The sequence below is a fragment of the Heptranchias perlo genome, chromosome 24, assembly GCF_035084215.1.
Source record: "Heptranchias perlo isolate sHepPer1 chromosome 24, sHepPer1.hap1, whole genome shotgun sequence".
Taxonomy (NCBI): Eukaryota; Metazoa; Chordata; class Chondrichthyes; order Hexanchiformes; family Hexanchidae; genus Heptranchias; species Heptranchias perlo.
In genome coordinates, this window is record NC_090348.1 from 29,826,671 (window position 1) to 29,852,322 (window position 25,652).

General features: G+C 47.6%; 2 protein-coding genes across 2 annotated transcripts in view; one reads left to right on the plus strand and one right to left on the minus strand.

The window, feature by feature from the left end:
* Positions 1–381: 381 nt before the first annotated feature.
* LOC137341654 (F-box and leucine-rich repeat protein 13-like) lies at positions 382–15,625 on the minus strand. The gene is made up of 3 exons (XM_068004994.1): positions 15,546–15,625; positions 1,355–1,461; positions 382–931 (listed from the first exon to the last, which is right to left on the minus strand). Exons 1-3 carry the CDS (start codon positions 15,618–15,620, stop codon positions 874–876), a joined length of 240 nt encoding a protein of 79 aa, XP_067861095.1. The 5' UTR covers positions 15,621–15,625; the 3' UTR covers positions 382–873.
* A 3,848-nt stretch (positions 15,626–19,473) lies between these two features.
* Positions 19,474–25,652, plus strand: part of armc10 (armadillo repeat containing 10) — a 33,223-nt gene continuing 27,044 nt past the window's right edge. The window contains exon 1 of the mRNA XM_068004999.1: positions 19,474–19,867. Coding sequence (XP_067861100.1) covers positions 19,645–19,867 — 223 coding nt within the window. The 5' untranslated portion in view covers positions 19,474–19,644. The remainder of the gene's footprint in view (positions 19,868–25,652) is intronic.

Consider the following 25,652-nt stretch of genomic DNA (forward strand, 5'->3'; position numbering starts at 1 on the left):
TGCAAAACAACTGGAGTAGAAATGGGAACATTCATGCTAGTTTAACACGTTACAATTGTTGGGCTAGAAAAGAGGGAACTTTATATCTGGCTTGCATTATATCTAACCTGGCTTAGCTGACTATATTTTCTTATGGATAAAAAAAGCAAGAATGTATGCTCATAACTTGGACTAACTTATTTAGTTGGGAAATGTTGCTCCTTAAATTAGAACAAATACTATGAGGTGTATACTCCTCCCTACTGTTAGTAAAAAGTCAACATGACTACAAAGTGAGTTTTTCATTAATATTAGCATATGAAGGCAAATATGCCTTACTGCTCTTTGTGTTTAAAACATTCTGAGATTTTGGTCTAAGAGTAACAAAGAAAAGTGGTAAAACATCTTATATTGGGGCTATGGCTTGTGGTGTTGACATTTTCATAACTGCTAAAACTTTTAAAAAGTTTAGTATATATTTTTTTCTCCTCATGTTCCTACTACATGACTACCCATATTCCAGATAATATTAATAATCAAGGAGGCATGATAAATTTGAAGTTGTGGCGCCCCTTACTGAAAAGGTTTATAATGTATGTCATAAACATTTTGAGATACAGCAAAGCCTAAGAAACAATTTTATACTTCTTGTAATTGTGAAAACAGGCCATTTCTGTAAGCGGGCATACTACAATTTCATTTATTTAGCCACTTTTCAGAATTTGGCTCCTTCACAATAATGCAGTAAGATCTGTTCAAGCCAAAATTACTGCTTTAACTGCTTTCAATTAAAACTGGTAAGAAATAGGAGTGTAAAGTTTACAGTTTGATCATAGTTAGATTGCAAACTGGATCATGGTTGAATGTTAGCTGTCCACAATTTGAAACTAGTCATTATATTTGTTGATAAAAAAGAACCCACCAGCTCACAGCTAGAAGACTTCCCTTTCTCCTGTAACAAAAGAAAAGATAAGTTTTTTTTATATAAGTGTAAATTATTTGATGTAATTACTTGAAATAAAATGTAACTATCCAAATAACTAGTGAGAACTGTTTTCTTCTTGGGTCTGTGATATAGTTACATTCATTCACAAGCTAAAGCGTCCAGTAGAAAGTAATTCCAGCAACCCAGTGGAAAAGGACATTGACATTTTTTAAGGGCTCAAAATTATTTTCTTAGCAATTATTTTGGGAAATGCACCAAGATCAAAGGCTTCCTAGAATAGTTAGTAACAAGTCGAGTGCAGCTAATAGAGCTTAGTTACATTCCAAGGCCAAATTACCCTCAATTAATTGCATGGTGTGGTGTTCCTAGTGATAAAAATGTCTTAAGGGTTGAAGCAAACTGTAATTCTGAATTTGATTTTCTACTTACGTAAGCAAAGCTTGACTTTTCTTTAGGTTTAGTAGTTCTTTAATTTTCTCCTCCAAAAATATTAATGGATCATCTGGACACTGAACAAATAATCCTGTAAGTAATGCCTGTCAAAAGATAAAAATATTAGACAAGATGATGAATTAATAAGAGTCATGCAGGTTTTCTGTAAATAATTTGTTTGTTGCTCTTCTGGGTAAGGTTCTCTTGGTCTTGCAGTATTCAATGTTTTCTGTTAAGTCAATCCCAAATGGTTTTGTAACCCACCCAAAGGAAGTGCAGTAATTTGCACAAATCCATACATTTAGTGACCCTGGAAGTTTGCTGCAAAATATTTGGCATCACTTTGATTAAAGAAAAATAAACACAGGAATGCTGGAAATACATAGCATCTGAAAGAAAAAATGTTAATGTTTCAGGTGTGACCCTTCATGAAATGTTTGCAATTGCATGTGTCCCTGGCACTAGTAAGCACCCAAGTATTTTCATAATAGCTTCAACTTATAACATCAGAATACTAGCCAACAACAGCAAATGATAGTGTACTGTATTGTCTCCAAAACATTCCTGGCTCTTAATGATAAACAATTGTTTATTTATCACTAGGATGATTTATGTGGACAGGATGCTGAATGATTTGAATTTACGCTGCCTAAATGGTAGTGTACTCACCTGACGAAGGAGAAAGCCTCCGAAAGCTTGTGATTTTCAAATAAAACAATTGGACTATACTGGTGTTGTAAGATTCCTTACATTTGTCAACCCCTGTCCATCACCGGCATCTCCACATCATAAATGGTAGTGTGTCCCTCTTTCTGTGGAGCTTATTCAAATGTCACAGATCCAAGATTGGACAGAATTCCTAACTCACTGAGGAGAAAGTTTTGGGAATTAAATTTGTTTGAGGACTCTACTAATTCTCCATTCTGGCTGGTAAAGGAGGGATTTTAATGGCCATCTTGGTCATCTGTGCTCGTGCTGCTCCACTGAACTACATAAGCAGCACTATTGAGAGAAGACTGCTGTTTTTGTGAGGGATGAGGCATATAAAGGTCCAAATGCTGGGATCTCACTATCTAAATATACTGTCAATGCTAAAGGATACGTCTTTGCTCCAAGCTTTGGAACCAATTGATAACAGCCAAAGAACACAACCAAACAGAGGGGGGTATCTGTAACAGCTGGTACTTAAAAATTAGTACCGGACAGAACTCATTAATGTCAATAACAGTCCCGACCTCATTCATGCCAGGAAAGGTCACTCAACACCAAGAAGTTATCTAATGTTGGCTCTGAAACGCATCTCTGATATTGATCAGCCACTATAGTACTAATACTACTTGCATTTACATAGTGCATTTAATATATAAAAATATTCCAAGGCGCTTCACAGAGGCGTAATGAGATAAAAATGTACACCAGTTCAAAGAACAAAATAACAGGGGTGACAAAAGCTTGGTCAAAGAATAGGTTTTAAAGAAGGTTTTAATTAGCAGAGGAAGATAGAGGGATTTAGGGAGGGAATTCCAGAGCATGGGGGGGCCTAGACAGCTGAAGGCACAGCCACCAATGAAGGAGCAAAAGGATGGGGGGATGCACAAGGGGGTGGTGAGGTCATGAAGGGATTTAAACATGAGGATGAAAATTTTTAACTAGACGAATTGGGGAACCAGGAGCCAATGTAGTTCAGCAAGGACAGGGGTGATGAGTGAGTGGAATTTGGTGCAGGTTTTGGATGAGCTAAAGTTTACAGAGAGTGGAGGATGGGAGGCTGGCAAGAGGAGCATTGGATTAATCAAGTCAGGAGGTGTCAAAAGCATGGATGAGGGTTTCAGTAGCATATAGAATGAGGCAGGGGTAGTGTTGGGGAATGCTCTGGAGGTGGAAGTAGGCAGTATTTGTGATGAAGAAGACATGGGATCGGAAGCTCAGCTCATGGTCAAAGGGTGGTAGAAGTTTGGAACTCTCTTCCACAAACGGCAATTGATACTAGCTCAATTGCTAAATTTAAATCTGAGATAGATAGCTTTTTGGCAACCAAAGGTATTAAGGGATATGGGCCAATGGCAGGTATACGGAGCTAGATCACAGATCAGCCATGATCTTATCAAATGGCGGAGCAGGCACGACGGGCTGAATGGCCTACTCCTGTTCCTATGTTCCTAATACCATGCCATGGTTACAGACAGCCTGGTTCAGCCTGAGACAGTCGCCAAGGAAGAGTATGGAATTGGTCGAAAGGGTATGGAGTTTGTGGCAGGGGCTGAAGACAATGGCTTGGGTCTTCCTAATGGTACAATGAGGAAATTCTGGCTAATCCAAGACCAATATTGGACAAGCAGTCCGACAACACAGAGGCAGTGAACGAGTTGACAGAGGTGGTGAAGCGGTAGAGCTGGGTGTTGTCAGCATACATGTGGAAGCTAACCCCATATCTTTGGATGATGTTGCCAAAGGGCAGAATATAGATGAAGAACAGGAAGGGGGAGGGAAAGAAAGGGTAGCTGCTTGGGGAACTCCAGAGGTAACAGTGTGGGGGCAGGAAGAAAAGCCATTGCTATAAATACCCAGCTGCAATTAGATAGGTAGGAGTGGAACCAAGCAAGGGCAGTTCCATTGAGCTGGACAATGGAGGAGAGGCATCGGAGAAGGATGGTGTGGTCGACAATGTCAAAGGCTGCAGAAAAGTGCACCACAGTTGTAGTCACACTGGATGTTATTTGTCACTTTATTAGGGCTGTTTCAGTGTTGTGGGAGGGGTGGAAACCCGATTGGAGAGAGTCAAGCATGGATTTGCAGGAAAGATGGGCATGGATTTGGGAGGTGACATCATGTTGAAGGACTTTAGAGAAGAAAGGGAGGTTGGAGATGGGCAATGGCTTACAACGACAGAGGGGTTGAGAGTGGGTGTTTTGAGGAGGGAAGGTTGGGTCAGAGAGGAGAATGTGGCATTTGGGGGTTGCTGCTCGTAAGGAGGCAGCGAAGGATCCTGATGAGATCCTCGGAGAATGCTGAGAGATTCAAGGCTCATCGCCAAGAGTAGGAAGGCAGAGGAGGAATTGCAGGAGTCAAAGTATCCAAGAGAGAAGAAATGAAAGGTGCATGACTGAGTGACAGGAAGTGGAGGAGACAGGACAGAAAGGTCTAAGAGGGACCAAGAATTAAAAAAGGAGATAGAAATAATGGGCTCAGGTCCGGAGCAGCAGTCAAAACGTTCACGCAAATGGACACGTTGGGAATTCAGGTTACATAGACAAAGTAAGATTAGGAGAGAAAGGTTCTGGTCGTAAACAGAGAACAGGGAGAAGGTAATATGAGAAAGTCCAACGTTACACAATATTGTTTAGCACTGAGCAATGTTGAGGTCTGCAATGTCAAAGCAGAACAATGACTAGTATCTGCAGCCTGCATTCTCAAGACACGCATATATAAGGGGTTATAGCTTACAGTGGTTATCAGAGTTTGACTCAAAAAACCGAGCTATAATACACAAACTTTAATTTGACTTGCTCTTTTGATAATGCTCAATGTTAGAATTACAGTTCCACCTAGTGGTCAAATTATGGGTAGTATCTAGATAACAGTAATTATGGAGCCTCTCGAAAACAGCAAACTTCTTGTTCACAGACACATTCAAATTCTGCAGCTAACAACAAAATAATAATTTTTTTGTCTTCTGTAATATATTCTTGATACTTTGCAATAAGGGTCACATCGCATCTATCCACAGCCGATGAGAGCAAGGATCCTGATCTCTGGGGCCCAGCTTTTAAAAGACGGGTGTTTTTGAGCATGATAGATTCTTGGATTCATTGAGGAATGTGCCTAACAACTTTCATCAAGACAGCTAATGTGGAGGATTCTACAATCTGTATGTGTAGTGTTCCGATGCATAGGATAGAACTCTGCCGTCCACCTTGGAGTACATTATGCTTCCAGAGAAATTTGCAGTGTAGGCACCCATAGAAGAAACCCTAATGCCAGTCTTTACATCTTTTAGGAATGCTCAGCTTGCTACGTACAGGTCTTGGATGTAATGTCACCTCCTCCTTAGACAGGTTGTCCAATCAATTAGATAGGGGCTTCAAGAATGTTACTGGTGTTGTAGGGTCTGATCACCCACAGATCAGCAGGCACAGTGATACCGAACCCAGGAGCAGGGACAGGCAATGGATGATGCTGCCATCTCTCCAATAACACACCCTCCCCCTTCCTATGACTTCCCATCTGCCAGGAAGTAAGCAGAACGAGGCTACACCTACAGCTGCGACGTGTAGCAGCCTGCAGCTGGGTTATCTCGAACCAGAGTTTGGCAAACTTTTTTTTGTTCAAGAAAAAGATACCCAAGATCTGTGTATCATTTTTATCACAATAATGTGACACATGGTGCTATTGTTAGTTTTTTGAACAATTGTCACCACATCATGTTTTTACAAAGCAAATTTATATGAAAAGCTTGCCTGGGATTACATTTCAGCAACTACAATTTCAAGAAGCACATGAAATTCTTTCACAAAGTAATTCTAATCAGCTAGCAGTTACACCCGATAACTGCGTCCCCATGAATCTGCTTATTCCACGTGTCTGGACGAGGTGGAGACATGATTTAACAAGCTGGTGAAACTTTGAATGCTGATCCTAATCTGTTTAAGAATGAAAATAAGTATGATGCTATTGATAGTATTTTGTCCAAGTAAGCTGGAAATTATAAACAAAGAAGCTGCTCACTGCTGGTGCTGTTGCCAACTCAAGCAACACTACTGATGATGAACCAGTGCTGCAAGAGCTCCTCCTAGACCACTACAGCACAAGCCTCCTTTCTGTTTGAGCTTAACTCCAATATTCACCTAATAGTCACATTGTGGATGACATGACTGTTAGAAACCAGCTGGGCATGATGCTAATCAGAAAAACAGTTTTGTATCAAGTTTTTTCTTTGAATGGTACAACATAGTTAACCAATCGATCTCTCATGCTGTATGACTTGAATACATATGAACAAAATATTGTTCACCTATCATTTTACAAAACTTGCTGAAGACACAAACAACTTTATTCTTCCCTCTCCACAACTGCTTATTCTCAGTTATTTACAATATATTTTTTGCCTTCCTTCCCATGGTGGATTTATAGTATTTGCTTAAGGTGTAAGTACTTTATTTGTTTATTTTTCCTTCCCTAAAATCTTCCTTGTTCTTCTCAGTTACTTACATGTGCATTATAAAAAAGTCATTTTTTCCTCCCCCTTACTTCCTACAGTGGACTTGTAGTGCTTGCTATAGCATTCATTGACATGGCAATGCACCAAGAAGATTTTTCCAAATCCAAACCCCAATGACCAGCACCCCGAATAGGTAGCTATTCACTGTTATCCATGCGTGACTGACTAGCGGATGCCACTCCCATGTCCAAGCTCAGAATCAAAGCTCTTCATAAACATCCCCCATGACTCCAGTGCAACACAAAAATATTGAATCCAATTATTTATGCTGTATAAACCACTAAAATAAAATTCTTCATCGTACATTTCTCTGTTGCTTTTGCCTCAAAAAGCAAAGCTGTAAATTTTCTACATGATTGTCATGTGACAGTGCATCTGGGTAGTTCCAGAGAAGCTGGGTGAAAACTACAACTCTAATGATGCAGCTCACGCACAAAATCTGTCAACAGAAGTTGCAAAAAGCCAGCAATGAGAAGGCAGCTGAATGAGTAGAGGGAGTTTGGCCTGAACTGGGTGCAGCGAGTAAGTATTAAATTACAATTTTTCACTATTAGTTGTTAAATGGGGTTGTCTTCTGCAAATACTGACTGGGCTAGTTTGATAGACAAGCTAGCTATTAAGTTCAAAATACTGGTGCTATTTTTCATTGATTGTCTGTTTTGAAAGTGATGCCCATTTTGAATTGGTGGTTTTTCCTCACCATTGCTCTGAGTGGATTTATGTAGATTGTACAAGCAAGGGTAGTGAAATTACAAGAGGCCAGCTGGATGAGTAAATGAAGTTTAGTGGCTTGAAGTTTCTGAATCCTATGAGCCCATTTATCATAGCAATACAGTGGAAATCTGTTTTTCTGGAACTTGCATGATGTGAGAGTTCTGGAAACCGTGAGTGTCCAGAACAGCCACATAAGCCAGTAAGAAGTGTCTTCAGGTGAACTCACTCAAACTTAAAGTTACTGAACTTGAAAAGCAGTTGGAAGAGAATGAGCTACAGGAGCTACTCGCCCTGCAGTTTGAGGGGAATAGTGAGGCAAAGGTAGGGAAATGGGCAGCCATCCGCTTGAGAAGGGGGTGGGGAAATGGGAAGTCTCAATTTGTCCAATAGGCAAAGCCTCTATTTTTCTGCGATTCTGCAGTGTCGGGGGAATAAAAATACAAAAATAATGAAGTAATTTTTAAAAACTCAGCCACAGAATTTACGTACAGCACAGATTTACCTCCTCATCACAGAAGTGTTCCTGGTTCACCCTGTGTGAGAACCTCTCTGGATACATCGAGGGCATCCTGAAACCCATCGTGCAGGGAACCCCAGCTTCTGTCGCGACACTACAGGCTTTCTACAAAAACTCAGTACCCACGGACCTGTTGAACCAGGAACACTTCTCACCACGATGGACGTCTCGGCACTCTACACCAATATCCCCCACGATGACGGCATCGCTGCGACAGCATCAATACTCAACACCAACAACAGCCAATCTCCAGACGCCATCCTACAACTCATCCGCTTCATCCTGGATCACAATGTCTTCACCTTCAATAACCAGTTCTTTACCCAAACACACGGAACAGCTATGGGGACCAAATTCGCACCCCAATACGCCAACATTTTCATGCACAAGTTCGAGCTGGACTTCTTCACTGCACAGGACCTCCAACCAACACTATACACCAGATACATCGACGACATTTTCTTTCTATGGACCCACGGTGAGGAATCACTATAGAGACTACACGATAACATCAACAAGTTCCATCCCACCATCAAGCTCACCATGGACTACTCCTCAGAATCAGTTTCTTTCTTGGACACACGAATCTCCATCAAAGACGGGCACCTCAGCACCTCACTCTACCGCAAGCCCACGGACAACCTCACGATGCTCCACTTTTCCAGCTTCCACCCTAACCACGTCAAAGAGGCCATCCCCTATGGACAGGCCCTGCGAATACACAGGGTCTGCTCAGACGAGGAGGAACGCGATGGACACCTACAGACGCTGAAAGACGCCCTAGTAAGAACGGGATATGATGCTCGACTCATCGATCGACAGTTCCGACGGGCCACAGCGAAAAATCGCGTAGACCTCCTCAGAAGACTAACACGGGACGCAACCAACAGAGTACCCTTCGTCGTCCAGTACTTCCCCGGAGCGGAGAAACTACGCCATATTCTCCGCAGCCTTCAACATGTCATCAATGATGACGAACACCTCGCTATGGCCATCCCCACACCTCCACTACTCGCCTTTAAACAGCCACCCAACCTCAAACAAACCATCGTTCGCAGCAAATTACCCAGCTTTCAGGAGAACAGCGTCCACGACACCACACAACCCTGCCACGGTAACCTCTGCAAGACATGCCAGATCATCGACACAGATACCACCATCACACGAGAGGACACCACCCACCAGGTGCATGGTTCATACTCCTGTGACTCGGCCAACGTTGTCTACCTCATACGTTGCAGGAAAGGATGCCCCAGAGCATGGTACATTGGCGAGACCATGCAGACGCTGCGACAACGGATGAACGGACACCGCGCAACAATCGCCAAACAGGAGGGTTCTCTCCCTGTCGGGGAACACTTCAGCAGTCATGGACATTCAGCCACCGACCTTCGGGTAAGCATACTCCAAGGTGGCCTTCGAGACACACGACAACGCAAAATCGTTGAGCAGAAATTGATAGCCAAGTTCCGCACCCATGAGGACGGCCTCAACCGGGATCTTGGGTTCATGTCACACTACACGTAACCCCACCAGCGAACAAATGTTATCTGTTTTTAATATAACGGGTCATTGACTGTCTTCCTTCTCTCTCTCTCTCTCTCTCTTTTTTTTGGGGGGTTTGTATATTCGGTGGCCTTTTAGGTGACACCTTTCTGTCTGCTCACTGTGATTGCCTTGGCAATGGGCAGTAATCACCAGGCATTGTTCTGTGATTTTCAAATGCGAAGGATTCGAAAATTTCATTTCCACACCGTTCACCTGAGGAAGGAGGAAGCCTCCGAAAGCTTGTGGAATTTAAAATAAATTTGTTGGACTATAACTTGGTGTTGTAAAATTGTTTACAATTCACCACCAAGAAGGCCTGGCTGGAGGTGGCCCCAGAGGTCACCAGCAGCGGCAATGTATCCAGAACCTGGGTGCAGTGCAGGAAGAGATTTAATGACCTAACCAGGTCAGCCAAAGTGAGTATACTTACGCATTCTCCCACACTCCATCTTCCACATCACCTCCACCACCACACAACTCCTTCTGCACTGCCACCACACGCTCTCGCATCACTCCTCACATCCACTCAACTATCATCCTCACCTTGCCTGCACGTACTCACCGCCCCAGTTCCCATTCAAACACTACCACGCAATCCAATCCGCATGCAATCTCATGGCTATGTCTCACACGCACCCTCCCATACATCTCCCTCACGTTCACCCTCAGCCACACCAATGCATGCAGCGGGTCACCATGCAACCATCACTCAATCACGCCTCTGTGTTGTGCCTTGATAGGAGAAGAGATGCCAGAATGCCCAGGAGAGGGCAAGGACCGGAAGGGGCCTGCCACACCAGGTGGCCTTAACAGATGCAGAGCAGCAGGCACTCGAAATAAGCCGGACGCTGGAGTGCCTGTCCGTGGCGGACGCCGAGACTGGGAGTGCACAAATGGCTGGTGACAGAAATCTAACACTCAGCACTCATGATAGCAAATGATCTTAGCATCACTTAGCATCTGCGATTTGTTCAAAAATCCCATTCACAACGGAGTTCATGATGCTCATGGCCTTGGAGATGCCAGTGTCTGGGTGAACCTGGTTCATCACTTTTTAGATGTGGATGGAGTAACTCTGTCCACATGCTTAATATTGCTTTCTGTTCTCTTACAGGGCCATCTGCGACCGCCCTGACTACGGAGGGTGATTCCTCAGAGGACCTGCTGGCCTCTGAGAGTGCATCGTCACATCTGAGCCGGCCATCCACCATCGCAGATACACACGCCTCAGTGGGTCCCCGTCCTCACTTAGTTGGGCTTGCACATGGTGAGTCACCACGCACATGTGAGCACAAGCAGACCCTGGTGGCAGGGGCAGCCGTGGAGAGTCCGCGCCGGTGGGAACACTCTTCTCCAGGCTCTGCTCAGCTGGACCCTGATGCTGAACCTTGGGGCCAACCGTGAAAAGGAGAGTCATCGAGGGGCAGCAGCACATTGCCGAGGTACTGGAACAGTTGCCATGCGCACTCTCCACAATCGCGCAGAGGATGGAGGAGTCCAACTCCTGCATGAGTGGAATACTGTCATAGGGACGTGAAGGCATCTCTGAGATAGTGTCGCGGGTAGGTGCGGGAATGTCTGCGATGGAGGAAAGGCTAGCCTCCATCGAGCGTCAAGCACGGCTCAACAATGAGTCCATTCAGCCCTGACAACGGCCGTTCGGATTCACGGTGAGCAACATTCTGCCGCCTTAAACAGGCTGACAGATACCTTACAACTGGCCTTCCAAGGCTTCACACAAGTCCTCCAAACTGTCATCCACCAGGGTGGAAGGAGTGATGTGGGCCTGGCCCAGGAGAGGGATGATGGTGAAAGCGGACATGGAAGTGGGGACGCCACTCAAAGCGCTCCCACGTCTCACCCGTTGCCCCCCTCTCAACCAGTACCCGCAATGCTGCCCCCTCTCCAGGTGGCCAAGTCTGCCCCTGCACAGGTGCAGGTGGAACAGTCTTTGGAGGGGCCCTCACGGGCACCGAAATCCAGAGGGCATCCGTGCAAAGCATCTCATCAGTCATGGCATGGACAAGAGCAACCTGCCACTACCTCTGCTGAAGCCACAGGGGTAGCACCACATAGGGGTTCCCGTAAACGTAAGGCAAAGGTTTTGTGAGCACAAAGGGGATGCATAACGGTGTAAGACAAAATGTCATGTTTTTGATTTATTTTCCTTTGTTTTGCAAAAAATCATGAAAAATTGTTATCACCACTACTGCCATGTCTTTGAAAATCTTGTCTGGTTTGTGCAATAATGTCCTTTCCTGAGGATCACCATGAAGACCCACAACTGATGCTGCCCATTGTGTCACTGCAGAGTGGGTGTAGATGTATTTGCAGGGCTCTTTGATGCAGACGACTGAGAGACGCCGGCGATGTCCCCGGTGGCACACTGAAAGGATGCGGAGGAGAAGTTGTTGAGGGCAGTGGTGACTTTGACAGCGACAGGTAAGAAGATGGTGCTTGGGCCAGCCGGGAGCAGCTCTGCATCAAGGAGGCTGCAGATGTCTACGACTACATGTCGAATGACTCTGAGCCTCCGTTTGCACTGCTGCTCAGAGAGGTCCAGGAAGCTGAGCCTCGGTCTGTAGACCCTGTGGCGAGGGTAGTGCCTTCTGCGAGGCATCTCTCTCTGCGGTTGCCCTCCCTCCTGCTGTGCAGGTGGATGTGTCACAGAACTGTGTTGTGGAGCTCCACGTGTCAGAGGTGGAAGGCGTGGCCGGCGAGGCTGGTGATGTTGTTCGTCCTCCGAGGAGGTCATGACTGAGGCTATGGCGGCCCCCATCCGGAAGATGTATGTTTGAGGGGGTCTGCAAAGTAGGTAAATGTGTCTGCACACGAGTTGAGGTTGCAAGTTTTTAAATTTTATTGTTGGGAGGAGGGTGGTGGAGGCCAAACTTTGTCCAGAGTGACGGAGTGGCCTCCTGCAATGAGTGAGGGTCTCCCCCCACACCTGTCAAATGGACCTTTGCAGCTGCCACAGGCTGGTGGCTGCAACACGTCCATTTCAACTGGGAGTGTTTCCCCAAGTACGGGAAACACTCTCAGTTTAGTTGAAAATCCCACCCCTCCTAAAATATCCTACAAATCAAGTCTGCTAACGACCTGAACTATCACATTAATTGCCTTAAGTGGGATCCCGCCAGCTTTAATTGCTGGCGGGAGTCCCGCATGCGGGGGCTGCATGCGCATCTAAGCGCGTCACTGAGGAACCCAGAAGTGGGCGGGTTGGAGCCGGGCTCCGGACCCACCCTGGGAATCCCCGATTTTCGGAGCCCCCCCCCGCCACGAACCCACCTGCTCGGACGTCCAAAAACCGAGCCCCTGGTCTTCATTTTATTGAAATACCAGATTCTTTCCTAACTTTAAACATTCTTCACTGGGTGCTGGAAAAAATGTTTCCCTGAATTTTTATTTCTTCTGATTGCATCAGAATCCCAACCAAGTATTGTGAAGGTACTTAGCATTTCTGCCCGAACCAGAAAGCCTGAGGCACAACTAATATTGCACATTTTAATAACAGCAAGCTACCTGACATGACTCCAGAGGCATGTCACCACTTTGCTGGGATCCAGTTTTGGCCGGCTGCCTCACTTGCAGCAGTCAGCAGGTAGGTCTGGGGAGAGGGGAGGAGAAGGCAAATGGGAGGGGTGAGCGTGGTCCCCTGGTATTAATGTGCAGGCCATAGAACTCCTCTCCTCCTGGCTCCACATTGAGGCAAGTATGTAAAACTTATCTGATGGTTTCTTCAGTAGCCTTCATTGGTCTCTTTAAGGACCGCTGGTTAGGCCGCTGTAGATCCAGAAAAACTAGTCAGAACTTGCACATTCAATATTGGAATTGAAAAGCCCTGACAAATTTAGCACTGGCCCGGACACACGCACAGATTAGGCGCAGATAGTCACACCGCTAAATTCGTCATTGTTGGGCCTGCTTTATGACCATAAAATGGGGGCAACAATGTTGAACAGACTTTGACATAACAGGTAGGAAAGCTATTATTAAGGTTGTGTTAATCTATTGGTAATAAAATAATAGCCTTATCGCAGTTCATGGTCTATATAAGATACCAGAACATGTTTTCTCAGTGGAAAAGTCAAAAGTGACTTTGCTCAATGATTCAATTTATTTTTCTTAGCCCATGCCAATCATAGGAATATAGGAGCAGGAGTAGGCCGTTCAGCCCCTTGAGACTGTTCTGCCATTCAGTTTGATCATGGCTGATCTGTATAGCACCTTTAACATAGTAAAACATCCCAAGGCGCTTCACAGAGCGTTATCAAACAAAATTTGACACTGAGCCACATAAGAAGATATTAGGACAGGTGCCTGCTCAGAGAGGTAGGTTTTAAGGAGCCTCTTAAAGGAGGCGAGGAAGAGACAGAGAGATTTAGGATGGGAATTCCAGAGCTTAGGGCCTGGGCAGCTGAAGGCACGGCCGCCAATGGTGGTGCGATTAAAATCAGGGATGCGCAGAAGGCCAGAGTTGGAGGAGCGCAGACATCTCTGAGGGTTGTAGGGCTAATGGAGTTTACAGAAATAGGGAGGGGCGAGGTCTTGGAGGGATTTGAAAACAAGGATGAGAATTTTTTAAATCGAGGCGTTGCCGGACTGGGAGCCAATGTTGGTTAGTGAGCACAGGGTGATGGATGAATGGGATTTGGTGCGAGTTAGGATACGGGCAGCAGAGTTTTGGATGAGCTCAAGTTTAAGGAGGGTGTCCGTTTCTTAGCAGTTGCCTGAAAAAAAAATCACTACAGGATTTAACTGCCTTAAAGTTGCTTCTATGATAAAGTTGCTTCTTAAAATACCTTGTCAAAGCCGTTCTAAGATTGAGAGGAGATTTGATAGAGGTATTCAAAATCATGAAAGGTCCAGACAGAGTAGATAAAGAGGATAGGGAGGAAGGAGGTCCGATTGCGGTGCGGTGCGGTGGGGGTGGGAAGGAGCGACGTCCGATCGTGGGGAGAAGAGGGGAGGGAGGTCCGATCGCGGGGAAGAGGGAGGTCCAATCACGAGGGGTGGGGAGGAGGGAGGTCAGATTGGGGGGGGGGAGGGGAGGAGGGAGGACCGATTGCAGGGGGAGGGGTGGAGGGAGGTCCGATTGTGGGGGGGGGGGGGGTGGTGGAGAGGAGCGAGGTCTGATTGCGGGGAGAAGAGGGGAGTGAGGTCCGATCGCGGGGAAGAGGGAGGTCCAATCACAAGGGGTGGGGAGGAGGGAGGACCGATCGCGGGGGGGGGGTGGTGGTGGAGGAGAGGAGCGAGGTCCGATTGCGGGGGGGGAGGGAGGAGCGAGGTCCGATCACGGGGGAGGAGGGTGGAGAGGACAGAGGTCCGATCGAGGGGGAGGGGGGAGGAGGTAGGTCCGATCGATGGGGAAGGGGTGGAGAGGACGGAGGGAGGTCCGATCGCGGGGGGGGGGGGGGGGGGGGGAAGGGAGGTCCGATCGCGGGGGGGGAGGGAGGGAGGTCCGATCACGGGGGGCGGGGGGAGGTCCGATTGCAGGGAGGAGGTGTATGATCGCTGGGGGAATGGGGTTAAGATCCCACAGTTTCCTACAGTACAAATTAAGAAGTACTTAATTGGCTGTAAAGGTGATTGGCAAAAGAACCAAAGGTGACATGAGGAAAAACATTTTTTACACAGGATCTGGAATGCTCTGCCGAGGGGGTGGTGGAGATAGATTCAATCATGGCCTTCAAAAGGGAACTGGATATGTACTTGAAAGGAAAAAAATTACAGAGCTATGGGGAGAGGGCGGGGGTGTGGGGCTGGCTGGATTGCTGTTTCATAGAGCCAGTGTGGACTCAATGGGCCGAATGGCCTCCTTCCGTGCTGTAACCTTTCTATGATAAAGCGCTTTGGGACATCTTGAAGTCGTGAAAGGTGGTATATAAATGCAAGTCCTTTTCTTTCAAGGTAGACAAGTATGTCTGAAACTAATTATAAGTCCAATTAAAGCTACAAGAATGATAGAAACGTGTAATTCTAAATGCACTAGGGGGCGGGCGGCAGCAGCAATATAATTTGAACGTTTTACTTAACCGGTTATATGCTCTGCAGTGATTTAATTGAATTTGGTTCGGCTTATATTTGTTTCCGCTTGTTTTCTATTCACCAAAACGTAGGAGAAACGATATTGCAATACAAGTAACAAATGCAAAGCAGATTTTTGTTAAAAAGCGGCAACAAATTACCTCATAGGCCTGTGGGAGTGAGTGTGATTTGATGTACGCTTTCAACTCGGGATCTGCGTGCTGCAGGAAAGCCATGTTTGCTGCCGCTCGAGCTCAGCGAGTCTCCGGATAGACAACGATTTGAAGGCGCTCGCGCGGCTCCTGTTTACTGTCACCATGGTAACAAACTTTGAAACGATAGGACCAACCGTCACGGTAGTGGTCCAACTGAAGCTTTGCTCAAAATTCAGTGTCAGATTTCTAACCATTATGACCAGCCCTTAGTTTACCTTTTAATGAATTATATGATAATGTTTTAAATTCACAATCCTTTTTGAAACAAATGTAAGGAATCTTACAACACCAGGTTATAGTCCAACAGTTTTATTTGAAAATCACAAGCTTTCGGAGGCTTTCTCCTTCGTCACCTACATTTGTCCACCCCAGTCCATCACCGGCATCTCCACATCATGGCTACTTTTTGAAACAAATCTACTTATAAGCAATTCCCCCAGAAATGTGGTGGTCGGGGAACGCAGCTTATGCGATCAATTTCGAAAACACGCCTACTTAGTTCAGGTGCGCGGTTGATATCAATTAAACATAGAAACATAGAAAGTAGGAGCAGGAGTAGGCCATTCAGCCCTTCGAGCCTGCTCCTCCATTCAATATGATCATGGCTGATCCTTTATCTCAATACCGTATTCCCGCTCTCTCCCAATACCCCTTGATGCCTTCTGTGTCTAGAAATCTATCTAGCTCCTTTTTTAAATATATTCAATGACTTGTCCTCTACAACCTTCTGGGGTAGAGAATTCCACAGGTTCACCACCCTCTGAGAGAAGAAATTTCTCATCTCAGTCCTAACTGTCCTACCCCGTATCCTGAGACTGTGACCCCTCATTCTAGACCCCCCAGCCAGGAGTAACATCCTCCCTGCATCCAGTCTGTCTAGCCCTGTCAGAATTTTATACGTTTCAATGAGATCCCCTCTCATTCTTCTAAACTCTAGTGAATACAGGCTTAGTCGACCCAATCTTTTCTCATACGACAGTCCTGCCATCCCACAAATCAGTCTGATGAACCTTCGCTGAACTCCCTCGATGGCAAGTATATCCTTTCTTAGGTAAGGAGACCAAAACTGCACACAATACTCCAGGTGTGGTCTCACCAAGGCCCTGTATAACTGCAGTAAAACATCCTTGCTCCTGTACTCAAATCCTCTTGCAATGAAGGCCAATATACCATTTGCCTTCCTAACTGCTTGCTGCACCTGCATGTTTGCTTTCAGTGTTGTACTTCATTAAACAAGCTCAATTACCATGGAGCTGATCTACAGCTGGCTGAAAACATTCCGGGTGCCAGACATTGTTGAGTGATGCAATTGGTTCCGTTTGGATAAATAAAGAGCACCATTTTAAAAACAAAACCGCTGTTAAATCACAGCAGCTCCATCAGCATCTAGAGAAAAAACAGGTTAAGTTTCAAGTTGGACCATTCATCAGTGCCGGTCGGAGAGCTCATTCCAAAGGCTAATCTGTATTTTCTCTTGCAGATGGTGATGGAATTTCAGCATTAATTTATCAGGTAAATGGAGCTTGGATAACAATAACAACAACAACTTGCATTAATATAGCGCCTTTAACGTAGTAAAACGTCCCAAGGTGCATCACAGGAGTGATTATCAAACAAAATTTGACACAAAGCCACATAAGGAGAGATTAGGACAGGTGACCAAAAGCTTAGTCAAAGAGATGGGTTTTAAGGAGCATCTTAAAGGAAGAGAGAGAGGCAGAGAGATTTAGGGAGGGAATTCCAGAGCTTAGGGCCTAGGCAGCTGTAGGCATTGCTGCTAATGGAGCGATTAAAATCGCTCCATTAGCACGAGGCAAGAATTGGATGAACGCAGAGATCTCGTAGGGTTGAAGGGATTGCTTGGAGGGGGTGATAGAGAGGGATGGAGTTTGTGGCAGGGACCAAAGACAATGGCTTTGGTCTTTCCAACATTTAGATTAAGGAAATTTTTGTTCATTCAGTACTGGATGTCAGAAAAGCAATGTGACAAATCAGACAGTGGAGAGGTCGAGGGAGGTTGAGGTGAGGTAGAGCTGGGTGTTGTCAGTGTACATGTGGAACCGGATGTTATTAACAACAATGTGACTAACAACTTGCATTTATATAGCGCTTTTAACGTAGTGAAACATCCCAAGGCAGTTCACAGGAGTGTAATCCGACAAAAATTGAGACCGAGCCAAGGAAGGAGACATTAGGACAGGTGACTAAAAGCTTGGTCAAAGAGATAATCTCCATGCTAAGTATCAGATGTATCCTTGGATAAAGAAAAGGTGATTTTACTTCCTCAATGCCCACTTTCTGCCTGCTGTACAGATTGAACAGCTGAATTGGTTCAGGTCTCAATGACACTTCATCCTCCATTGAAGAGACATACGAGATGGAAAAGTCTATTTGCATTTTGTTCACCCTTTCTAAAGACAGAAGCTTGTTTCATCTCCATCGTAGTTCCAGAAAACTGAAGAGAAACTTTGTCTCCCTTTCATGGGATGGTTGCAGTTTGGTCTTTTGAGGTGTGGAAATAGGTTTGGATGCCATAGCAGTTTAAGGGATTGCCCAACAGCAATATGAATCAGGAGGATAGACTCTGAAGTAGCTACTACATTTATTGTGAAAATAAGTAGGGTAGTCACCTCTTCTCATTTGGTCAGGAATGGGATATTGGTTTGAAAACCGTGAGACTCCATTCTTTTAAGTTATTTGAGCCTGTGTAATGTTATGACCTTAATCTTACAATTTTGTGCTCGTTATGTTAACGTGGCAGGAGGATCCAGGAGCAACTTCACCAGAGACAGGAGTAAAAAGACTTGCATTTATATAGCACCTTTCCGACCTCAGAACGTCCCAAAGTGCTTTACAACCAATGAAGTACTTTTGAAATGTAGTCACTGTTGTAATATAGGAAACGGGGCAGCCAGCTGCACACAGCAAGCTCCCACAAACAGCAATGTGATAATGACCAGATAATTTGTTTTAGTGATATTGGTTGAGGGATAAATATTGGTCAGAACATGTTGTAACTTCTATGATTCTATAGGCAATTGGGACTAGCTTAGTGGTATAAACTGGGCGACATGGACATGTTGGGCCGAAGGGCCTGTTTCCATGTTGTAACTTCTATGATTCTATGATTCTATTGACCGGTACACTAGATTGATTCCTAGAATGAGAGGGTTGTCCTATGAGGATAGATTGAGTAAAGTGGGCCTATAGTCTCTGGGGTTTAGAAGAAGAGGTGATCTCATTGAAACATATAAGATTCTGAGGGGGCTTGACAGGGTGGATGCTGAGACGTTATTTCCCCTGACTGGAGAGTCTCGAACTTGGGGCATAGTCTCAGGATAAGGGGTCGGCCATTTAAGACCGAGATGAGGAGGAATTTCTTCACTCAGAGGGTTATGAATCTTTGGAATCCTCTACCTCAGAGGGCTGTGGATGCTCAGTCGTTGAGTATATTCAAGACTGAGAAAGATAGATTTTTGGTGTCTAGTGGAATCAAGGGATATGGGGATCGGGTGGGAAAGTGGAGTTGAGGTCAAAGATCAGCCATGATCTTACTGAATGGCGGAGCAGGCTCGAGGGGCTGAATGGCCTACTCCTGCTCCTAATTTTTATGTTCTTATGTACTGGCGGTGGCGAACGTCAGGATTCACTAGACGACAAAGATCTCAGCCCAGCACAAGGGGCACAATCTCTTCCTATCGTCCATAAACTTTTTTTTTGTGTCGCTGACTGGTACGGTATTTCTCGACTTGTGTAGGGCCTAAATGATCACTCGTTAATACGGTGTCAAATGTCAGCTACTTTCAAGGAGCTACCGAGTCTTCCAACTCCCAAGTTACTGTGTGCACTACCAATAAACTCCGGATACACTTTCGGTTGGCCTAGGCCGCTTTCCCCCCTCACTCCCCCGGTTGTAGTTGGCTCGGCTCAGGCTTCATATTTTGCTGAGAATCGAGCCTAAGGCCAGGAGCTACTGGGTGTTATTCTCGCATTGGCCGTTGTTGGCGGCAGTTTAAGTCCGAGTCCGCTGTCGGAGGAATGGGTGATGTCGTTGGGGGGGAAATGGCCTCTGAGGTTGACGGTGGGGTTGTTGGCGGGAGCTGGCGGCCTGTACGCCTTGTATAAACTAACAACATTAAACCGGGATCGGGAGGAGGGAGAGAGCCGAAGCGGCGGTGACTGTGAGTCGAAGAAGCAGAACTTGCTACACCGAGTGTCCTGCCTGCAGGTAGCGGGTGACAGCGAAGGAACTGTGGACACTCAGCAGGGTAAATGAACCTGCAAATCACATGAAGTATGGAAGGAGAAAGGGGGCATTCACCCCATCAAAGTCGCTCCTTTCAGAGGCCTTGTACAGTATATTATACTCTTACACCATCCCATGAAAGCCCTGAAGGAAAGTGCGGCATAAATACTCCCGGATCCTCAAAGATAATCAGGGCAGAACTGCAGATTATTCATCCACACTTATCTGCACTATTCGATTCTGAATTCTTGTATTTGATTTCAACATTCCCTTTTCCAATCTCTTCCTATCGTCTATAAGCTCTAATTTATGAAGTCCTGTATAGTATTTGAACATTTTATGTGGTAAACAAGGCAGCACAACTGGATTTGAAGGGGTTAAAACCAGCAGAAGAGGAAGCAGCATAAACGTAATTGCTTTTTGCAGTCAGTTAGAGATGAAGGCAGTGGGGTTTTCTGGGTGCTAGAATTAAGCTACTAAACCTGCTTTTACACACTAGCAAAGCATAAATAACTTGCATTTAGATAGCATCTTAAATATAGAAAAAGTCTCAAGGGGTTGGAAGAAGAGGGAAAGAAGTAAAAGCAGTGGTTGATGAGCCATGGTGCAACAATAAGGAAAGGTGACCAAAAGCTTAGTCAGAAAAGTGCATTTTGAGAGGTTTTTAAAAAGGTGGTTAGAGACAGGTTTAGGCCAAAAGATCCAGAGAGCAGGGCCAAAGCATTGTCACTAATGGTGGGGACACAGGATAGGTTCCCAAAGGCCAGAGGACCAAAGGGTGGGTGGGGATGTGAGGGAGAATGATATAAAGTGGGAGAAGATTGCAGAGATGGGGTGGGGCAAACCTATGGATGGATTTTAACATTAATGTGTTGGGGTAGGCAAATATATGTCACTGAGGATGGATGAATGAGACTGCAAAGGATATGGGCAACTGAGTTTTGAAAAAAATTGAGTTTATGGAGGATAGGAAGAGATTGGAAAAGTTGAGTCTAGAAGTGACAAAGCCATGGATAGGGGTTTTAGCAGCAGTAGGGTTAGTTGGGGAAGAGACGGGTGTTATTACTGAGGTGGTGGATAGGATGTGAGGTTTGAAGCTTGACTGGATCAAACAGGATGCTATGGATTCATACCATCTGATTCAGCTTGAGTAGGTGGCTGGAGGCAATGGCCAGGACACAAAGTTTTATTGTGGGGGCCTAAAATAATGGCTTTGATGTTAGTTGGAGAAAATCTTGATTCAACCACAACTTGGGGCCCGATTTTAGCACCCGCTATCGGGTGCGTTCTCGGCGGGGGGGGCCCCGAAAATCCCGAAATCCAGGTGCGGGACCGGATTGCGCCTCGATCCCGCCCACTTCCGGGTTCCACGCCGGCGTGCGCGCGCAGACCCCACAGGTGGGAATCCCGCAGGCAATTAAAGCCAGCGGGGTTCCACTTGAGAGCATTTATGTAGCTATTTCAGGTCATTAAATGACCTGATTGAGCTGTTTTTTTAACAAGTGTGGGATTTTACGGTGAAATGAGACTGTTTCCCATACTGGGGGAAACACTCTCACTCCCAACGGACGTGTTGCAGCCAGCAGCCCGTGGTAGCTGCCAAGGTGCATTCCACAGGTTGGGGGGGGGGGGGGGGGAGAGCCTTCACCAACGCAGGAGGACATTCCGTAACATTGGGCAACGCCTGCCCTCCACCACCCTCCTCCAAGCAAGAAGATTCACCGGCGTGGAACTGCAACCCCTGTACGAGGACACACTTTTCTACCGTGCACAACCCCGCAGACCTACACCTGCCAGATGGGTGCTGCGTTGACATCCTCGGAGGACGAACAGCATGACCAGCCTCGCAGTCCACGCCGTCCGCCTCAGAGACGTGCATCCCCACAACACAGTGCTGTGGCACACCCACCTGCACAGCAGGATGGAGGGCAACCGCAGAGAGAGATGCGTCGCAGGAGGCACTACCCTCCGCACAGGGTCTACAGACCGAGGCTCAGCTTCATGGACCTCTCTGAGCAGCAGTGCATATGTAGGCTCAGAGTCACTCGCCAGGTAGTCGCCGACATCTGCAGCCTCCTCAATGACGAGCTGCTCCCGGATGGACCAAGCAGCATCTTCTTACCCGTCGCCGTCAAAGTCACCACTGCCCTCAACTTCTTCGCCTCCGGATCCTTCCAGGGTGCCACGGGGGACATCACCGGGGTCTCTCAGTCGTCTGCACACAAGTGCATAAGGCAGGTCACCGATGGGTTGTTCCGCAGGGCCTCGACCTACATCAACTTCGCCATGGATGAGCGCAGCCAGACGGAGAGGGCGGTTGGATTCCATGATGTGGCTGGCTTCCCACGGGTGCAGGGTGTAATCGATTGCACCCACATAGCAATACGGGCACCTCCTCATGAGCCAGGGCTGTTCATCAACAGGAAAGGGTATCACTCCATGAACGCCCAGCTCATTTGTGACCACCGCCAGAGATTCCTACACATGTGCGCCAGATACCCTGGCAGCTGCCACGATGCCTTCGTCCTCAGGGAGTCCACCGTCCCGCCCCTCTTCCACGCACCCAACACCGGCAACGGCTGGCTCCTCGGTGACAAGGGATATCCCCTGCACACGTGGCTTATGACACCTCTGAGGAACCCCATTACCGAGCCGCAGCGTCGATATAATGACAGCCACATTGCTACCAGGTCTTACAATTGAGCAGGCTATAGGGCTGCTCAAGATGTGCTTCAGGTGCCTTGATCGTTCCGGGGGAGCGCTCCAATACACGCCACTGGGACGAATTATAGTTGTCTGCTGTGCCCTGCATAACATGGCACTACAAAAAGGGGTGCTGCTGGAGGAGGCCCCATGCACACCCGCCACCCACATTGAGGACGACAATCAGGAGGAGGAGGAAGAGGAGGAGTACGAGCGAGAGGAGGAGGAACGACCCGTGGCCCGAACACCGGCTCACCTGCGTGCTCGTCAAGCCAGGGAGGCACTCATATGCCAACGGTTCTCCTAACATCACACTGTGTGAGGCATTCACGTGTCATAACGTGCACAGACGAGGGTCCATACAGGCTTCTTCCACAGAAGAGTGGTGCCTGTACACCTGCACCCACTGTATTATGCCCAATGGGTGGGACGGGGTGGTCGTCGTCATGATGAGGCGCACGGAAGGGACATATTGCACAAGCCGCAGAATTATGGACAAGAGGTGGCAGCATCGGTGAGAAAAAGTGAGTTTATTTTGTGTTGCCATTCAAAGACTGGAAATAAAAAGATAACAAATAGACAAACACTCTGGTGCAATCCCTGTGTGCTCACGGAACTTTGGGTTTTCGTTTCCTTGTACCCCTACGTGGTGCTACCCCTGTGGCTCCAGCAGAGGTGGTGGCAGGTTGCTCCTGTTCGTGCCCTGACCTGGTAGATGCTTTGGGCCGACGCCCCGGCACCTCCACAGACTGCTCCTCCTGCACCTGTGCAGGGGCAGACTCGGCCACCTGGAGAGGATGGACTATTGCGGGCACTGGTTGAGAGGGGAGCAACGGGTGAGACGTGGGGGCGCCTTGAGTAGTGTCCACACTTCCATTTCCCCGTTCACCATCTTCCCTCTCATGGCCAAGGCCCACATCACCCCTTCCACCCTGCTGGACGGCAGTTTGGATGACGTGGGTGAGACCTTGCAAGGCCACCTCCAATGTATCTGTCAACCTGTTGATGGCGGCAGAATGTTGCTCACCCTGAATCCGAACAGCCGTTGTGAGGGGCTGGATGGACTCATTGGTGAGCTGTGCATGACGCTAGAGGGAGGCTAGCCTGTCCTCCACCGCAGACGTTCCCACACCTACCCGCGACACTATCTCGGAGATGCCTTCACGTCCCTGTGACACTATCTCGGCGATACCCTCCTGCACCTGTGCCACCATTCCCCTCATGCAGGAGTTGGACTCCTCCATCCTCCGTGCGATTGCGGAGAGTGCGCGTGGCACCTCTCCCAGTACCTCGGCAATGTGCTGATGCCCCTCGACGACTCTCCTTTTGACTGGTGGCCCCCTGGGTTCAGCATCTGGGTCCGGCTGAGCTGAGCCTGGAGAAGAGTGCTCCCACCGATGCGGACCCTCCGCGGCTGACCCTGCCTCCAGGGTCTGCTCATGCTCACGTGTGCGCGGTGACTCACCATGTGCAATCCCAACTAACTGAGGTGGGGGGGGGACCCACCGAGTTGTGTGTATCTGCGCTGGTGGATGCAAGGCTCATGTGTGACGATGCACCCTCAGAGACAGGCATGTCCTCTGAGGAATCCCCCTCAACCGAAACGTCGATCGCAGACGGCCCTGGAAGACAACAGAGGGCAATATCAGGCATGTGACCAAATGTGGCGGTGCGGCATATGCCATGTGATGCTAAGATCATTCGCACTCATGAGTGCTGAGTGCCAGCTTTCCCTTACCGGCCGTTTTGCCAGAACCAGCCTCGCCATCCGCCACGGACAGGCAATGCAGCGTGTGGCTGATCTCCAACGCCTCGACCTCGGCGTCTGTCAGAGCCACCTCGTGTGGCGGGCCCCCTCCAGTGCGTGCCCTTTCGCGTGCGTTCTTGCACCTCTTCTCCTGTGAGGGCAAAACACAAAAACGTTATTGAGTGATGATTGCAATGTGAGACGCTTCAAGCATTGGTGTGAGTGGGTTGAGCGTGTGGCAGATGGATGGGAGGATGCGTGTGCCACATGGCCATCCCATTGTATGGGCATTGGGGTGTGTGGTAGTGGTCGAGTGGGGACAGGGACGGTGGGTACGTGCAGGCACTGTGAGGATGATAGTTGGGTGGCTGTGAGGATTGGTGCGGGAGCGCTGTGCTGTCAGTGGAGATGGGGTTGTGAGGTGTTTGAGGTGATGTGGAAGACGGAGTGACGCAGAGTGCGTTAGTGTACTCACTTTCCCGGACCTGGTGAGGTCACTGAATCTCTTCCGGCACTGAATCCAATTCCGGGTGGTGTTGCCCCTGCTTGTGACCTCCGACGCCACCTCCTCCCATGCCCTCTTGGTGGCGCTGGCAGGGCACCTCCTTCCATCGGTGGGGAACAGCGTCTCCCTCCTCATGCGGACCCTGTCCAGCAGCACCTGGAGGGCGTGGTCCGTGAATCGGGGAGCAGCCTTACCCCTGCGCTCCTCCATCCTGCATGGACTCTAGGTTGTGACTGGAGGGGCTTTGGTGGACTGCCCCTTTAAATAGAGCTCCACCATCGCTCAGACGTCAATGCGCATGCGCAGGCCGCCGGCACGCAGCTGAGAAGCGGGGAACCCGTACCTGCCGGCTAATTGCCTCAATTATGCCGCGATCGCGCGCGCAACGCACTCAATTCGGACGGCGCGTTTTTCACGAGCCCGACTGACCACCCGCTGAGAACCCACACCCCTGGTAAAATCGGGCCCTTGATGTCAGTTAGACAATCTGACCGCTTAGAGGTGGTCTTGAAGTCAAAGGAAGTGATGGAGAGATGGTTATCACCAACATTATGAAGCTCGGGCTGTGCTTGTAGATGTCACCAAGGGGCAGCATGTAGATGAGGAAGGCTAGGGGGGGCAGGATAAATCCTTTGGGGTTCCAGAAGTAAGGTGCAGAGGTGAGAAGAGAAGCCAGTGTTGGAGATGTGCTAGCTGCACTCGGACAGATAGAACCTCACAAGGCCAGTCACACGGAGTTGGTCAGTAGAAGAGAGGCAAATGGAGGAGAATGCTATGATCAGCCACATTGAACACTGCAAAGAGGTTGACCACCTCGGGGAGGGCAAAGAGAGAAAATGCTCCATGGTCGCA

Excerpts from the sequence above, each read along its gene's own strand:
- LOC137341654 (XM_068004994.1), bottom strand. The coding sequence starts at position 15,620 with ATGGCTTTCCTGCAGCACGCAGATCCCGAGTTGAAAGCGTACATCAAA. Across the intron at positions 1,462-15,545 it reads CACTCCCACAGGCCTATGAG|GCATTACTTACAGGATTATT; the intron begins GTAATTTGTTGC and ends ATCTTTTGACAG. Across the intron at positions 932-1,354 it reads AAAAGTCAAGCTTTGCTTAC|GAGAAAGGGAAGTCTTCTAG; the intron begins GTAAGTAGAAAA and ends CTTTTGTTACAG.